Below are 18,790 nucleotides of genomic sequence, written 5' to 3'. Positions count from 1 at the left end.
CTCCATTAGCATCCTCAAGACACAAAAATGTGTTACCATGTAGAGTAGAAGTTTAATAAAAAGTAGTCGACTGCACTCCTTTCCTTTTGAAATGTTGGTTAATTCCGCATAAACATCTCATCTCCAACACATGAAGAAACCCCTTCAAGTACGCCGGGAAAGAAAAGTTGTTTCAAAGAATTCTTCAGAGGTTTGGGGGAAATGATTTTACATTTCAAGACTCCACACTGAATTAAAAGACTGGAAATGCACACTTTTTGTGGACCCTTGAACACAGCAGCACTTGTATCTAGGCCATGCTCTCTCCGGCATGTGAAGGCCTCGGTGTGAGCGTTAATAGGCCGTGACAGAGCGCTTTGTTCGCGGCGGCAGCGCGAGGACGAGGCGCTGTTCGTGGTGCTGAAACGCAACGCACGTCCGTCTCCACGGAGACCCGTGACTCGAGACGCAAATCCACCCATTGGGCATTTCCACTGAACTGACGTGCGTCGGAGTGAACGACCATAAGAGGAGGACCATTTGAGTTCTGGGTCCTGAAGGACTTCAAAGAGAGCCGCGGCGGAGTGAACGTCTCTCCACGACGGTTTGCTCATATCCCTCCCCGCCGTTAGCGACCTTGTTGCTCCGTCGCATTAGTTCAACGCGAGCTTTTTTTTATCTGCGCCTGACGTACAGTTGTTGTTCCGATACACACCCGGAGAAGAAGTGCAGTCAGTGTCGGTGCCGCTCGGGTGTTCCTGAAGTGATCTGCTTCGGTGCAGCGCGCGTGCACGGTGCCGTTAGAAGCCGCTGTTTATGTGCAGCGCGAGCCGCGGACGGCTGGACTCTCAGTGGAGAGGAGCCGTGACGCGGTCACATCGCCAATGCAAATGAGACTGACTTCCTCCTCCTCATCATCATCATCACTCCCCTCTCTCTCTCTCTCTCTCTCTCTCTCTCTCTCTCTCTCTCTCTCTCTCTCTCTCTCTCTCTCTCTCTCTCTCACCAACACATACTGGCTTTATATTGGCGTGCCAGGCTTCCAGAGCGACGGAGAGCAGGCAGCAGAACTGTCTGACAGGGAGAGAGAGAGAGAGAGAGAGAGAGAGAGAGAGAGAGAGAGAGAGAGAGAGAGAGAGAGAGAGAGAGAGAGAGAGAGAGATTATATAACAGCAGCTGTGTGAAATGCTGAGAGCCGAGGGGACCTTCTCCGGACAGTAAGCAGGGGGGAATCATAACGGCCATAAACTGATGGCGCGATACCAGATGAAGGTAAGCCGCACGTCCACAGCTCTGTACTGTAAATGGTGGAGGCTTCACCGAAGGGGCTTTTAAGATGGAAGACCTCGTATTCTTAAATAGTCCGGGTGATGCGTGTTTACTCCGCTGTTGATTGATGCCGCGTTCAACACCCTCCCGTTCCGTCCCGCGACCGGCGTGGATGCTTTCGCGATCATTTTTTCTTCTTCTCCATTTTTTTTTTTCCGTTGTTGCGTGAAAACAGAAATTGGGAGTTGAGCATAACTTGGGCACTCGGACTTGATCGGAGTCTCGTCGTGCAAACTGTTGCTTCAATGCTCGGGAGCTCTACCGCACCCCGACTTCAGAGGAGGGTTTTTTTTTGGGGGGGGGGGGGGGGCACGAGAAAGTAGAGCCGAAGGGCACGACGGTGTGTGACGAGCCCCCTCCGATGCGTGGATGATATCTGTGGCGGCTGTTGAAGGGCTGAGCAGACCGCGCTAATGTTACGTGGGCACCTCTGAAACTGGAAGTACAAAACCAGCTCGCAGGAGAGCCCATCGTGACTGGAAGAAAAAAAGCCCCAAACACCGGACAACACGGAGGGTTCAGGGGCTGCACTTCACCGCTTCCTCCTGACACAGTCTCAGGAGTGTTTTACACCCGCATTATTCACACATCTTCAACATCTCGTCCTGGCATATTTCCGTACTCATCACTTATTCATCTCTCCACAGATTGTCTGCATACCGCTATGATAATCCCCATTTCATAAGCGTCTCGAGGCTGTCTTTCTTCTTCTTCTTCTTCTTCTTCTTCTTCTTCTTCTTCTTCTTCTTCTTCTTCTTCTTCTTCTTCTTCTTCTTCTTCTTCTTCTACCACATAATGTCGTTTGAATGTGATCACTGAGACTTGGATGATGCCCGTGAGCAAATTAATCTGACAGTGCAGAAATTGAATGAAATCCAAAGCCATTATAGTAAAGGTTGGTGTCATTGGCCAATTTATCCCCCTCCTTTGAGAAAAAAAAACGACAGGAATTGCAGAACACAACTTGAAGTAGGGTTTAGAAACAAATAGTATAGAGGGAAACAATGAAGCAGCAGACAATAAGGGATGTGTTGCAAGATGCTGCAAGACAGAAACATGAACCATATGTCAACATGAGCTGTGCATCTCATCCCCCAGGCATTTATACTCCCCTTCCCTTAGATTGTGCTCAGAGAAATACTCTTGCTTTAAATCCAGCTCTTCTTTCTGTTTTTCTGCCTCAGCTTTTCCCCAGGGATCATCCTGGAGTCTGTGACCCAAGCCTTGGATTTTAAGCCCCTCTCTGTTGTGACACATCCATTGTTCCTCTGCTGCCATTGGACGCCGCAGGGCCAATGTCTTCCCCGTCGCCAGATGCTGCAGGTCTTTCCGAGATCATGAAGTCGTAAGTAGGTTACCCATCTTCTCCCTCCTCGTCCACGACCATGGCCTTCCACTGAGGGCCGAGAGACGGTCATCCGCAGGATGGCGGCGCCTCACTACCGGCTGCACTGCCTCTTGAAGCGCGCTCAGATGCTGCTGCTCGGCCTGGGCATCGCCTATCTGATGGCGGGCAGCATCCTGCTGCTGCAGCGCTCCAGCGTCAGGGTGGCCCCGCCCAACCTTGCCGGACTGCCGCCCCTGCTGGCCCTCGCCGCGCCCCCCACCGTCCTCAGGGCCTGGGCGGGCTTAGGCGTGAGGGCGCGCTCCAGATGGGCCGCCGCTGCCGCCGCCGCGGTTCAACCCGCGTCCGGAGGGGGAGCCAAGGCGGGGCGGCACTGGCCGGCTTCCCAAAGCCTGGGGGTGCAACACTTGCATCGCCGCTGGTTCCACAGCCTGCTGCCAGAGAGCCCAGAGCAGAGGGTCCCTCTCCACAGCAGCAGCCGACATAAAGGTAAATAACTAGGCACATTCATAAGTACAGCTAACGCCTGGGTTTAGGTAAAGTAGTCGAGAAACATGGTTTCTTACATTTGTTGAAATTCTCTTTACATCGTCAAGATTATCACCTAGCCTTAAAGGTCAGTTTGAAGAGTTGTCTCCACATTGAGTTGACGCCGTCCCGTCTTTAGTCCAGGTCTTTTATGGAGTGATACCGAGATCTAACTTAATAATCTTCCCTCATAGCTAACTGGCCGGCAGCCAAAAGCAGCGGAGCAGCCAGTGTTCATGCTAACATGTGACCACTGCTTGCCCTATATACATTAATTAGTGTGCCAGAGAGATGTTAACAACATTTAAGAGGCAGTCGAGTGTTGTAACCAGCTGCCCATGTGGATACGAAATTAATATTCTTCACCACAAGCGGCGCAGAAATGAAGAAGAGTGGAGAGTTGGGCTTTAACCATCAGCCAAAAGCTTTTCCAAGCCTCAGAGATTTAGAATAGCGGCCTGCCAAAAGACATTTGACCCGGCAGACTTGTGGTTGCGCGACCTCATCACAACATCTGGTGTGGTTTTTGCCAATCATTAACTGACCTTGGATAGCAAACGCTGTGCACCTCCACCGCCGTGAAACACTAGCAGAGGCAGAGTGAAGAAAAAGCACTCAGCTTTGACACGATCGCGCTGATCTGAAATAGAGCAAAGGAAATGGGAGATTGAAATATCCCGGGTGAAGATGTGTTGACGGAGTCAGTGGTTTTCCTGGTGAATAATAGATGAGGGAGCGAATACACAAGTTTATTTTATGTTTTGTGATTTAGCATTTTAGCTCAGGTGGCCTGGAGCCGAGGCAGTGGGCTTTCTGTGCAGGAGCGCACTCACAACAGGCTCCATTGACATTTCACAAACAGATAATCATGACCTTAGAACATCTAGACGGGCGTCATTATACATTAATATGACATTTTAGTTGTGGGTGCTTCAGATCTTGTAGATGAGAGGGAGTGCTCACTGATCCTCTGAAAAACCAGAGAAAGAAAAGGCAGGCCGGCACCGAAGCAGTTTCTTGGAAATAAATTAGTAATTAGGAAGATAAAGATGATATAATTCCTAACTTGCCCTCGCCATTAAGGAGCCTTCCCTGTTCGTTGACTGCTGGAGATGTACTCTGTCGTTTCATACTGCCGTCAGTGCCTTTGTTGTTTTGTTGAAATGACAAATACAATAGAATTACCTCCGGTGGAGCAATTGTTCTTTCAGCTCATTCTTGAAAAGCATCCTACAAGAGCTCTTAATCCTTCTTTTAAACAGACACAGCACAACCACTCAGTCACTAAGAAGGCTAATACAGATGAAACCGTTGGGCGGCCGGGATGAGATCAGTTTCAGGAACGGCCATCTGGAAAAGGCACATTTAAAAACAGCATTACAGGACACAGCATGACATCACGCCGGTGTATTGGGCCACATGCTTCAGGAAGAGGGACCGGTGGAAGGTTTCAGAGAAGGAGACTAGCACTATGAGGGAGATGATTCACAACCCTCTACGATACAGTACATCATTCAACAATAAGCTCTCAGTTTCAGTTTGTGCCAGAACTAAAAGTTGATTATGTTGACGGAAGATGAACTGTTCTGATAATTGATTCATGTTTCGAGAAAAACACTCGCTCCACTTACTTTTTTGTTGAGCGTTAGATGAGAAGATCGACATTACGAAGCTTTAGGTCCGTCCAGCAGGCCTGAATATGAACCTACGGCCAGCAGCTTGTTAGCTTAGCTTAGCATAACGACTGGAAACATCTCGCCTTGCTCCGTTGGAGGCTTTTAAACCCAAAGCAGCACCTCGAAAACTCACTCATGGACGCGTAAAATCGGTTTGTTTCATGTGCCAAACAATCGGCAGAGACTTCAGGAAGTCACCGCTTCCAGCCAAGAAATCGTCTCGCACATAACGCTCTGTAAAACATGTCGCTTTTACGCAACGTTCTTTGTTTGATTAAACAATAAAGATACAACATATTCCTTTGAAAAGTAGGAATATTTCGTTGCCTTTCGACAGATGCTATCCTTGTTTTCAGTCCTAATGCTAAGCTAAGATAAGCGTCTATGGCTGTATCTTCCCATTTGAGTAAAGATAAGAGAGGGGTATCAGAGTAAAAAACGTTTCCTTTCAGTTATTTATCGAGCAAAACGCATAATATTTTTTGCTCCCATACTCTAAAGTATGAGGATTTGCTGCTTTTCTCCGTTTTATATTACTCTAAATATATTTTTTGTTGGTAGTACAACAACTATTTGAAGACATCATCTTGGGCTCTCATAAATCTTGTAATTGTCTAACTTACAAATAAATAATAAATAAATGTTTGTACCGTTACATCATCAGTGAAAACAATCGTCTGCTGCAGTCGTCGGTTCAGTGTTACTCAAATGTCACATATCATTAGTGATATAACTCCAGTGTTTTGAAAGGCACTTCTTTGCTTCGTGAAACGAAGGCAGGGAACTGAAGAGAACACTTAATGGTTAAGTGTTTCTACTCACTGTGAGTCGAGTACAAATGATAAGGTGCTAAATCAGGACTATTCAGCCCCGGTATGCAGTCATTAAACAGCCCTCATCCATGCAACACAATCTTGTTATCTGGATCTCTCAGCTGAAGCACTGTTCAATACCAGAGGATTGTCTGCTATTTGTTTTCTTTAATCATAACCTAAAAACATGAGCAAATGTGTCTGATAAACTCTTTTAAATTTGGTGATGAAGGACGTGTGAACATGTGATTTGCTGGGATATAAATGTACTTGTCAATGCGTTCTTGTGGATTAACTTCACAATGGGTCTTCACAACACTGTTCCAAAACAGCTTTAAAAACATCTGTGTTATTTCAGCACTGCATTACTCTATATTTAATGCGGATGCAGACCGTATGCCAGTAACTATACAACTGTGTATGCCTATATATAGTAGGCTTTACTCCAAGGATTGAAAGATAAAGGTATGCATGTATCTATTGATACATACATATCATCATATCATATGCTATGCAAGGTTAAAAGCCTGCCCTTCTTTGTTTGGCTTGCTTTTCAATCTTTATGTTTCCATTGTTTCATTTAAAATAATCTTTATTCCATCTCTATTCACTAACTACTTTGACACAGCACAAAGCAGTAATGGCATTACACAGCCAGATGCCTTTTTCATTTTCCGATATACATAGATCCGTGAGCCCTGTCTGTTCAAACATTTTATAATAAAAGTGGGAGATACATAACACTTTGTGTCTGCTGCTGAAAACTTTGTGCCTCGCAGGGATGAGTCACACAAATCCTTGATATGTAAAGTACATATCAGTACAGCCAGAGATGTGCAGCAGAATCAGAAGTAAAAAACATGGCCGAGCCACACTGTTGATGTTTCACCACAGGGCGCCTGTGTTGATTCCTCTGCAAAGTTATAGGTAAGTCAGGAAGTGCAGGTGTTGACTTGTAGACATCCTATTTTTGTCCCTGTCAGCAAACCGTGAGATTACAACTGGTGATGCCAAAAAAGATTGTTTTCCCCCTTGACTTACGTTGGGAAAGTAGCAGCGTATTGGGGCCATTGTAGGTCAAATAATAATAATAATAACAATGCATTTTCTTTGCCATACATTTTCTACTTAAATCTCAGAGAATCACCACATGTTTTTCTTAGAAATGGAAAACTTTTATATAGGAATGAACGTGGCCCTGCATCCAACCCAGTATCCACCTCTCTTTACGCAGCCATCAAGGTTCAAGGTTTTGTATTTTGCCGTTTGTGCATAAATCAACAGTCCAGACACTCTCTGAGTCAGTTTTTTAAAATAGAAACACACTACAATAGGAAGGAGAAAGAATATAAACTATGGAGAAAAACACTATACATTCATACATACATACATACATACATACACACACAAACACACACACACACACATACATAAAAAAAACACTATACATACATATGAAAACAAGCAGATACCACTCAAGGCTTTGTTTTTTTAGGATATTTATTATAGCAAATCACGTCTCTGTTGATACAAACAGTTCATATCATCTCTCTAAAAAAGACCCGAGAGCTGAACGTCAGTCAAAGATAAGACAGAGAGCACAGCATCTTTGATTATTACAGCATCAGAGTTATTCTCATCGTATTATTGCAACGACCTCACCAACCAAACCCCTGTACATCCTCTGATGGTTTTAGCCACAGTCACTGGCTATGTCAGGTTGTTCAGTATCAGAAACCCTGCAGCGATGTACTCTGACCTCAGTCTGGGTCAGCCTACCATGTGTTGAGACCCCATCTGCTGTGGTTTTCATGGCTCCCCTCGCTTCTGCAAGAATATTATAAACCCAGCGAGACGGCCCACTTTAAAAGGACACACACACAGTGCACATGCTACCCGTGGCGGCGGGCACATGTCCTCGTATTTCGGCCATCCTCGTCCTCATCCTTCTCCGTCCAATCCTGCGGGGACGACTCGGCTCCGGCGCGGCCATCTGTCTCAGTGTTTAAGAAATCGACACAGTGTCGGGCCTAAGTGCAGTCATTTCTGTCATGTCTGGCATTTCGGGCCTACTTCCCTCCATTAACTCTCCGCTGCAGCTGCCCCGGGGGCATCTCCTTCCCTTTGATTAAAGCAATGGCTGCCCCCCCCCCCCCCGCTGCGTGGATGCAGGAGGAGTGGGGTGGGGACCCCCACCTTAGGTGATGCCTCTTGAGATGCTCCCTGCCACAGACTTTGGCAGACCCCGGGCGTCGTAGTGCTTTCGGACAGCAGCTGCTGGAGTTCTTCAGTGTTTGTCTCTCGACGGCAGCCGGCGACTCGGCCTCGCCCAGAACAACACGCTGGACGGGCTTCAGAGGACATCGCAGACTGATTGAATCACAAATTCGATATAGCGACGCTCGGGCTGCCAGGGGATTTCACGGTCCGCCGCTGTCGTCCATCTCGTCCGTGCACCTTGCTGCCACATCTTTTCAGTGCTCCCAACACCTTTTTTTTCATTTTAAATCCTCTTTGGCCAGTTGGCATCAGTTTATTTTTTATGTGGGTTGTAAACATGAAAAAAAGCTTAATCCTCGGAGTCCTTGAAACCTTTAAAACACCCATGAATACAAATTCACACAGCCTGTGAAATGAACATAAAAGCCGACGTTGGGGAGAACCAGACTCCAACATACAGTTCCTGAGTGGTAAGAACCTAAAAATATAACCGTCTCAGACCCAAGGGGCGAGATGTAAATGAAGTCTGCACACAAAAGAAATGCACATGCTGCCCTGCACACAGACACTGGCATTTCTAAAGAAGACTTTTATGTGTCAGCTGAGCTGAGTTTGATGTCGCAATGTGGCGGAGACAAGGATAACATCAAAGGCTGGATTTGGGTGACGTTTTATATGCAGCCATAATCTTGTCAGCACATCATAATAGTCAGTCATACTCTATTATGCGTTACATCCTTCTTTCTACAGGAGTGGTTCTTATTCTAGTGCAAGTCAATAGCTTCACTATATCGTAGGAATGAGAATAATCTCTATTAGATGATAAATTGGGGCTCGTCATGTTACGAATTAGTTGGATATTATGGCTCACAATACATGCTGGCGTGTAAAACAACTGAGTAAGTGATGATGCTCTCGCATTTAGAGGATTCTGCCAGAGTTAAAACAGAGGAAGTCTGGTTTATGTCCAAATTACAGCTAATTGTGGGTGTGCGCATTGTGCTCACGCGCATCAGTGAAAGCTATCACATGGAACAATGTGCCTTCACAATTATCTCCAGCATGTGAGTCGTGACGTTTCCGCTGTGGCATCGCAGCCGTGCAGGACGCCGTCACGGGGCTGTCGGTGTGTGAACAAAACGAATGGCGGGTTGGGTGACGGGTGAGGTTTGAGGAAAGGAGGCGAAAGCAAGGGGAGGTAAGAAGTGGGGAGTCGGCCGTCGCGACAATGCACAGCCGAACTGTCACAATTCAATCCGATTTCTTTCTTTTCTTTTTGGTCGCCGTGCTCAGAGTCCAAGAATAAACCTGAAGACGACTTCATATTTGATGAAATACGTGTTGTGTTCGGGCTGCAACTGATCATGGCTCTAATGTTCGATTGAACTGCCAATTAGTCCGATTGATGAACAATTTGGAAAAACGAATGTTTCCCGGAGCCCAAGGAGACAACTTCAAACTGCTATGCTATGTCGGACTAACGAGGGGAAACCCCAACGGCGTTCAAGGAACATTCAAACAAAGAAAAAGAAGCAGCTCCTCAATCCTGAGAACAGAATCGTGATTCACAATTCAACCAACTGATTGATCATCTAATGCATTTGTGTCGCTGACGAATTGGCTAATCATTTCAGCCTCAAACGTTATTGTAATCTGTAATCTCAAGCCCACTATTCAAGTTGACCCTCCGCTCCTTCACAGGGGTGTTTTTCACTCTCGATGCTTTTCCCTCCCCCCGCAGGAACCTACATGGGCTGCTTTCTGCACAACGCCAGTGATCGCGCGCTGGGAGGAACCATGCTTTATGATCTGCGCAAAATGACCAGCTCCCTGTGTCAAGACACCTGCTCGGAAAGGTAATGCGTCGGTGGCGGGCTGCCGTGACGGGGCCACAGAGGGCCTGCTGTTTGAGTAAACGCTTTGGATCTCAGTCTCCTCCATGAATGCCTCCTGTGTTTGGAGCCAGCGGAGAGCCAGGTGGCTGGATGACAGTAAAAGATGAGGGGAGGGGGGGTGGAGAGCAGGCCAGGACAGAAGGCTTGATCTATTGCAGGAGAAGGAAGGAGGGAGGTGTGTGTGTTAGAAAGCTGAATGAGCTGACTACAGCGGTTAGTGAATAAATCAGAGGTTAGATATGTGCTTTCCTGTGGCCGTGCTGTGAATCTCCCTCGACCGGGCTCGCCGTGAGCTGAATTCGTGGCATCGTAGCGGCCGTCCAGAGCGGCAAGGGAACGCGGGGAGACAGTTGGGTTCTTCGTGGCTCAACCAATGAACCGCTTGAATTATTCCTCCTAATGTCGCCGCAGAGAGGAGGCAGCGGGGTCCCGCCGGTTTAGAACAGCAGAGGACAGATGGATGGAGCCAAGACGGCCCCACGAAGCTCCGCCTCCCTCTGCAACCCCCCCGTCCCCATGGAGCACAGTCGTGCTCGTTACCTGAGTGGGCCAATTACCGCGATGAGTAAAAAGTAAAAAGTCAGGGCAATTTATGAGGAAGCTTCAAAAGGACATATCTGAAAAGGTCAACTTTGATGAGCTCTCTGTCTTTCCCAAGGAGGGAGGATAAAAAGAGAGGATGAGTCACAACAGCCTCGACGTGCAAAGCACAGATCAGAAGTGACCGCGGTTCAGCTCTAAAAAAAAAAGAAGAAAAAAGCCATCGCACAGTCAGAAGAGCGCGAAGAGCGAGAAGCACTGACGAGCTGCAGACTTCATGCTGGGAACTTTGAGTTATAGGATGAGTTGGAAATGTTAACTAATGTCCTGTGGGATGCTGAGCCTGAGGGCGAGCGCTTGAGGTGATGCGTTGCCCTTGGCGAGGGCATTAACTGTGTGTGTGTGTGTGTGTGTGTGTGTGTGTGTGTTTGTGTTGATAGCGGGTACCAGTTTGCAGGTCTGGAGTTCGGAGCCGAATGCCACTGCGGGAACCGGATCAGTAGCACGCGGGCCCCCGAGGAGGACTGCGGTCTGGTGTGTCGGGGCGAGAGGGGGTCTCCCTGCGGAGGCGTGGGCCGACTCTCCATTTACAAGGTGGAGCAGGAGCTGCCGGGTCACAGGAAATGTGAGTCAACGTCCCACAGAGAAGATGCAGAGCTGTTTAGCTATTTATTCTCTGCACAAGATGTTAGTTATTTATTCTCTGCACAAGATGTTAGCTATTTATTCTCTGCACAAGATGCTTGAGGGGCTGCAGACAGACGCGGAAGCTCACTGTTGTGGCTCGCTCCAAACCGTTGGTGACATATAGCGTATGGGCATCTCAAGCCGTACGCTCATGCTACATCTGTCCTTTCTTTGGTTGTGTTTGTTGTGCAATTGTAGGCGTTAAGGAATCAAATTGAGGCGTTTCCCCATTTTAGCTGCAAGCTAACTGGAGCTACGTTGAGATGCGACATCACTTGGAAGAAAGGATTTCATTAGTTAAAACGTATATTTTTCAATTGTTCAATTGCTGAATTAATCCTTCTAACAAGTGCCGCCTCTGCTACCGAGACCTCACACATAGAAACTCCTCTGAGCTCCTCTGTTGTCCAAAAACTATTCAAAAACACAGCGGTGAGTCACACGTACATCATCCTGCTGCCAGAAATAGAGCAGGGGTCACCAAACGTTTCGAAAACCACGTCATCCTTTTATCCTGATTGTTTTTTATTATATTTCACCTTGTTTTATTACCAATGTTATAATTCTGAACAGCACTTTTTTGCTTGATCTATTTTTTTTCTTTTCACTATGGCAACCCCAATAGAGATGAACATTGTAAAAATAGAAAGCCGCTAAACACACAACCCATACATATTTTCAGCTTTATCTAAAATAAGTGAAGTGTCTGGCTGCAATAATAATATGGGACGATTCTGAAAAGTCCCAAACTGTTTTAGACTCCGTTGCTGGGCAGATTTTCAGACGACAGCTTGTTCCCCTCTCTGTGAGCCAAGTGGTTTTCACCGTACAGTCTCATTTGACTGCCTTTGGTCGCCTCAGACTGCTGCCGGAGTAAAAGATTCATCCCTCCATCGCTGCTCTGGCAGCCGTTACATCTGTGTGATGAGCACCTGGAGAGCTCTCATGTCCCGGACAGCTTCCATCAGCCGGGCTCACCGATGTATAGATATGATTTAAAGTCTCTCCTACATTGCAATACCCTTGGTCTGTCCTGGAGACGCCCCGGGGGGTCGCAGCACCCACTGCACGAGAGCACCAAATGTGTATTAATCCAAGGTGGGAAGAAAAAAATCTGAAGCAAATGGACTTTTTCTTCTTATTTGAGACCAAAATACAAAATTATAAATATATGAAAATAAGGCTTTCGTAAAAATGTAAGGGTTGAAAAAAAGACTTTGTCTACATATATATATATATATATATATATATATATATATATATATATATATATATATATATATATATATATATATATAAAAATTAAATGTCTTTGTCATCTCTGTTGGATTTGACTTCGTTGCTGACTAAAACAACACTTTAACACTCTATTGATGATCTTTGGAGAATTGATTTAAGCTCCTGTGCATTTCATTTAAATCAGCAACATATTTAGCAAAAGGTATAGGTCTTAATAATCACAAACATAAGAATGTGAAAAGTTCAAAACTACTGATTATACATGACCATTTCTCTTAAAAAATGTTTTTTTTTTGTTCTTGAAAAAAACAGTTTGCACCACATTATTGATTTTGGCAAGGTCAAATATATTATATAAGGAGTTTTTACCCCGGCCAGTATTAATATTCATGGTTGGAGGGTTGTGTGTCTCTGGAGATTTACAGCAGAATTGTGAATGTATTAAACACCAGAAAACAGTTTAGTATAGGAATGTAATTATGAGGGCAGAAATACTTTGGGACGAATAATTTAAATATAGCCGAGATGTCGAGTAACTATTTTAAGAAGCCTGACGATAGATTTCGATGTAAACCCTCAGTTTGCTCATCAGCGAATCAATGAAACCTCTGAGAGCTGGTTGATGCTGCACATCCTGACGTATAGCATTGTTATCCCGCCACTGCATATGTGCAACTATATCCTCCCGTGTGTTTGACTTTTTCCAGTCAGAAATGTTCACCACCGCGGCTGCTTCAAGTTGACAAAGAGCGCCATCGGCACCTTCCCCATCGACTCCTTCCAGCCCAACCTCACCACGCAGTCCTGCATCGAGACCTGCACGGACAAGGTTGGAGCCTCTGAAATCGCCGAGCTGATGATCAATTTGTTGCAAGTAGCTTTGTGTTTCCTCCAGAAGAGCAGACTCCAGCGCTCACGGAGCCGTCTCCGCTCCCAGGAGATTGCATGCGCGAGCTCAGAGCTCCTTGGCTGAATATTAAAGGTGTAATGTGCCTCTAATGAGAAGCAGTCTGGATCCTGCACTGACATCTTACTGGATGCAGCTGCCTCTCCTCCGGAAAAAAAACCCAACAGAATTGGCTGGTAGAATTGTTGCACCATCGGGTGGGGATGGCCTTGTGATTCATTCTCACACTGTGGTGTTTGTGTGCGCGTGCATGCCATTACGCACAACTCTTCTAAAATGCTCACCGCGGTCCGTCCTTGTGCTTTGACTCCGAGCGCTCGGCTCACCTGGAGAAGTGAGAAAAGATAATGAAGCGTGCAGAGATGCAGAGTCTCGCGCTGAAGCGAGCTGACCGAGGACCCGCGGGCAGAACGCACGTCGTGGAAAGAAAAAGCAACTGTGACGAGTCACTGGAAGACACGGAGAACGTTTGTGCTTTTGGGTTGCAGGAGCTCCCGCTGGCGGTGTTCAAGAAGCCCCACTGCCTGTGCACGTGGACGTCGTCCCTCTTCGGCCTGGACCGGCAGTCTGACAAGCAGCAGTGCGTGGAGGAGACTGGGCGCAATCACACCGGCAACTCCACGGCCGCGGCGCCCGCGGAGCACGCCCACTACCAGGTGTATCACACACCTGTGCTCGGTGAGATGCCGGTCACCTGCACGTGGAAACCATTTCTAGTGATCACAGTCCAAGTGGGCGACCGCTTGTGTGGGTTAAGCATTTTGGGACAGAATCATTTCTGGACAAAAAGCTAAACAGGCAACGTGGCTCACATGCACTAACATGCACTAACATGCACTAACAGCATGGGTGACGTGACGTGGCTATGTCAACAACACATGAAGAGGGAGAGAGAGCCACTGCTCAGGAAGACATTATTCCACTCTATCTTTACATACTTAACAGCTGTTTGATGCTCTAATGCGCTGAATCCCCTTCATGTTGCACACATACATAATTCCCTTAGAGTTAACAAGTAGTCCGCTTAAAGTGTTCATCTTGGATCCTTTCGTACATGACAAAATATGAAAAATGATCTTAAAACTATCGTAATTCTAGTTTTTTTTCCCCACTTTGCTCCCATGATGCTTTGCCTGGCGGCGACAGTTCTGCTGGTGAAATGCTTCCGGCTGGCTACCTGAGTATGTCTGTGACATTATGATGGGGGGAAAAAAGGCAGTCATTTTCACCCAATGACAAACGTAGAGTCCCCGTGAGCTGCTGAACAAACGAGCAGGCGGGATGCAGCGCGTGACCTCTGTGGCCCGCAGGCGACCTTGTGTATTGCACTAAGACAAAGAGAAACGGGCATGGCTGCTGGTGACGGACAGAAAGCCCAAAACAGCTGATAGTGACTGTTTGTAAATGGTAAAAAAAAAAAAAAAACACTGAATCTGTCTTTATATTCATGTAGATATACAAATGCCAATTAGGTGGTGAAATGAACATATCAAGAAGAAAAAAGTGGTAATCACCTGCTTCAATCTGACCTGGACAGTGATCACTATTGGAGGTTTACATTGAATCCTGATCTCTGCTTTGTTGTGTAACTGAAAGCGATAACGACATCTCCCTCTAGACTCCATGTGCAAAGAGAGGATGTTTCTGCCTCAGAGATCCAGCTCCCTGGTGGCCCTCTCCAGCTTCCCTGGTGCGGGCAACACCTGGGTGCGACACCTGATCGAGCTCGTGACGGGCTACTACACCGGCAGCTTCTACTTCGACGGCACGCTCTACAACCGAGGTGGGGGAGGGCGAACGAGAGGGAGAGAGAAAGGGGCGGGCGCTCGGCGACAGAGCGCCCTCGCGGCTGACCGCTGTGCGTTCATGTGTTCAGGCTTCAAAGGGGAGAAGGACTACTGGAAGAGCGGCCGCAGCATCTGCGTGAAGACCCACGAGAGCGGTCAGAAGGAGATCGAGATGTTCGATTCCGCCATCCTGCTGATTCGGGACCCGTACCGCTCCCTCGTGGCCGAGTTCAACCGCAAGTGTGCCGGACATTTAGGGCACGCCACGGACGCACAGTGGAAAAGCAAAGGTAACGCTGCCGGGCTCTTTATTTTCACACGCAGACACGCTGAGTCTTAGTTCTCTGGCTCCCTCACACAAAGAAAAAAAGAAAGAACATCCAAGTAAAACATTCATTAAGCCATAAAAACATGAACTGGGGCAACAGTTGAGTCGAGCCGGAGTGTAAATGAGGCTTCGTGTCCCTGACTGTGCTGTCTTTCGCCTGCAGAATGGCCAGAGTTTGTCTCCAGCTACGCCCCCTGGTGGGCGTCCCACGCCCTCAGCTGGCTGAAGTTCGGACGGCGCCTGCTGGTGGTGCATTACGAGGACCTGCAGAGGGCCCTCCTCCCTCAGCTCCGAGTCATCACGGCCTTCCTGAACGCCACCATGATGGAGGAGAGGCTGCTGTGCGCCCAGAGCAACCAGGACGGCCATTTTAAACGCTCCGGGGCCCCGCGGCCCTCCTTTGACCCCTTCACTCCCGACATGAGGCGGATGATCGACCCCTTCATTCGTTCTGTCGACCAGGCGCTGCAGAGCAGGAACTTTAGCGGACTTCCACAGGAGTACCTCCCCAGATGATGACTAGATCAGGTCATGCTCTTAAGTCCTTGAAATGACTGGTCCGGCTGGGGTTTAGCGAGAGAGAAGTCCTTCCCCCGGGTACTCCGTGGGGGGACGGACACGCGCCGGCTGATAAGTGGCCCACCTGACTCTTTGATAAGCCAGGCGCAGCGTGAATGGCTGTGGAGTCATGGAAACACACCGGGAGGTCACTGGAGGAAACATGACAATCCGTCGTGAAATCCAACGGCGAACAGAGCCGAAAGCCTCGGGGGCCGGGCTGCCTCTGTGAGAGCTGCGAACGCGACGAATACTCAGACAGGATTTGACATGATTTTGTTGGCCGCGGGTCGGGATTATCTGGCGAAGTGCCCGCCTGCGCCGACACGAGCGGGTAAATCCGGGACGGACTTATTTCGTTTGAAGAGGGTTTTACTGTGAATCTTTATCATTTCACTTTATATATCGTGTTTTTAACATACACCCATGTTCATAAAAGAAGAAAAAAAAAAGCCCTACTAACACAGGTGAGCATTAGAATTACCCAGGCGACATGGATTTCTCTCCGGCTGCTGCCGGTTTGCCGTCATGGTGGACAAAGGCCTCTGAGCCGCTGCCAGTACATGTTGATCACGACCGCTTTGGACTGTAAACCTGTTTCATTAAACGCATTCCGTCTGAATCGATTGACGCCGTCTGCTCTCGCGTCACTTGAAATGTTCTCCGATCTGATAGGCCGACGCTGAGGCGGTCTGCCGGAGCGACAGGGTGACGCTCGGTTCGTGGGCCCAGTGTGCTCTGAACCTACAAACTAGGAAGGCTAAAGAGAAAGAAAACGGCGTGCGAATCTGAGCAACTCTGCTCTCACTGATCAGCTATTGCAGATGTGCATTACTTCTGAATGTAGACTGGAATAATAGCGCCACCTGATGGCTGCGGTACAACACGCCTTAACGTGGCAGACTGAGCACACACACACACACACACACCTCCATGTGCTTCAAAGGAGAGCGAGTGACGTATTGAATGGAGTCACCAGGCTTTACGTAATATCTGAATAGCTAGAGTCCAGATAGAGGTATCACAGATGTGTCACTGTATGGGGAGAGACATTTTGTTAGAAACACATGCAGTAGTCTGCAACAAAAGCTTTTTTTTCATTTTAGTAAAATATCAAGGACACTCGAGTAAAACGAATTCCAAGAAAACATCATAAGCTCTGGTCTTCACTGCTCTCTGACACAGCAAAACTCGACATTAAAGTTTCCCAGCAGATTGTGTGTTACACGGTTCCTTGATGTCGTGGCGGCGTGACGCTGTGGGGAGAGAGTCCAGCTACCCGCCACGAGGTGAGAGTCCTCCTCCAGCTGCAAGAGCCAACAGTGAACAACATCCAATCCCTGGAAGCAGCCTCAATCCCTGGATTCATGAGCTGGTTCACAACCCCGCCGTGAGCGAGCGACCCTGCGACACGGCGACACGGCTGCAGCACAGCGTCAGGGAATTACTTCTGTTTTAATGTGGAGGGTCAGACTTTAAAATTAAGAGAGAGAGCTCGCGACATCCGACTCACAACCAAAACCTAGAGGTCTGTGTCTTTTGACAGGATCACAAACCAAACGACATGAAAAGAGAGTTTAGTAGGCGTGTCCTTCCTCCTGCTCGGGTAACACAGGACAGACCTGGAGAGACCTGGAGAGACCTGGAGAGGCCTGGAGAGACCTGGAGAGAAGACGCCTCACTGGTCCAGTCACAGCTCGGGGTCTACTCTGCTTCTCTTACGTCTTCCAGACTAGTGGAAAGAAATCATTCAAGATGCACATTTAGGTTATTATTTTACTGCTTTATTGATTTGTGTCTGTGGATTCCTCCTAAAATCACCAAAAGTTACCATTATATAATACCTAATTTGCATATTAAACATAACTTGTAATGCAGAAAACTGTTTCAAAGTGATATCTATCAGTTTATGTTTTACCCCATTCTCAAATACATCTGGTTTTAAGATATGTATAATTCATTGGATTATTTAAACAGGATATTGGACCAAACAACCTGGTGAAAATGTATTTTTTGTTGACAGTATTTTTTGATTCACTGAGTGATGCAAAGATCGATCTCAGTGAAAACCGTTGACTCTAATATCTAACAAGTCGTACACTTTTGAATTTTTTTTTTAAGGATTTTATTTTTTTTTAACTGATATCGTGTCGTAAACATCAGCTGCAGTTTGTTCCCTTCAAAGTTCAAAGACTTTCTGCTTAGATTTAATACCAACAAGCATCGCATCGATCCACATCTGCACAAAGACGAGATCTTTTTAATAGACATTTTTAGAGGTCGTACGTTATCTAACAAAATAAAACAAGAAATTGAGCAGATTCACGTTCTGGGAAAAAATATAAATAATCACAAATATTTAATAGGATGATATTTAATCCTTATATTTCAGGTAGATCATTGTTGTGACGGCAGTCATCAAGCAGGTAAAATGTTTTGGTGCTATTAGGTACAATGTCTACTATATTCACCTGGCGGTTTCCTCTTGAAGGGCCGAGACAGCTGGAGCGATGTTGAACATGTGTGCAGCTGAAGGGCCGACCGTTCCCTCTGGAGTGGTGCAGAACAATATCAGAGCTAAAAAAAAAGCGTGAATAGTTCACATATTCATATACCCAATCAGGTGAGGAGGAAAAAACAAAGAAAAACTAGTAAACGCTTTGCTAATATGTTCCCGTGTCAGCTTTACATGGTGAAATTAAAGTGTTGTTTCTTACAGCTGAAAAAATAAATCATCGGTTGAAGTTTTCGGGCCGCTGTGGACAAGAAGTTTGTCTGGATGTCTCTGAAGCAGCAGCAATCTTTCAGGGACAAATGAATGAAGTGTCTTTGCAAAAGCAGCGCGGTGAGACGTGACGATGAAGCGCAGCGCGTGACTCCGCTGTGGGCTGCAAGCAGTTCAGGGCGCTGGCTGACAGCGCGCAGCTCGTCACGTTGATCGTCTTCAACAGTTGCAGTTC

At 47.1% G+C, this 18,790-nt stretch overlaps 1 protein-coding gene across 1 annotated transcript; it reads left to right on the top strand.

The window, feature by feature from the left end:
* Positions 1-956: 956 nt before the first annotated feature.
* wscd1b (WSC domain containing 1b) lies at positions 957-18,192 on the top strand. The gene is made up of 9 exons (XM_068600272.1): positions 957-1,251; positions 2,493-3,142; positions 9,631-9,745; positions 10,765-10,949; positions 12,958-13,079; positions 13,646-13,835; positions 14,776-14,940; positions 15,034-15,234; positions 15,436-18,192. The coding sequence occupies exons 2-9, from the start codon at positions 2,734-2,736 to the stop codon at positions 15,786-15,788; spliced, it is 1,740 nt and encodes a 579-aa protein (XP_068456373.1). The 5' UTR covers positions 957-1,251; positions 2,493-2,733; the 3' UTR covers positions 15,789-18,192.
* The last annotated feature ends 598 nt before the right edge of the window (positions 18,193-18,790 follow it).

The sequence above is a fragment of the Clinocottus analis genome, unplaced genomic scaffold (assembly GCF_023055335.1).
Source record: "Clinocottus analis isolate CAN_PGR_092001 unplaced genomic scaffold, fCliAna1.0.p SCAF_5, whole genome shotgun sequence".
In the NCBI taxonomy this organism is placed as follows: domain Eukaryota; kingdom Metazoa; phylum Chordata; class Actinopteri; order Perciformes; family Cottidae; genus Clinocottus; species Clinocottus analis.
Note: the sequence above shows the minus strand (reverse complement) of the source record. Positions and strands in the feature narration are given on the sequence as shown.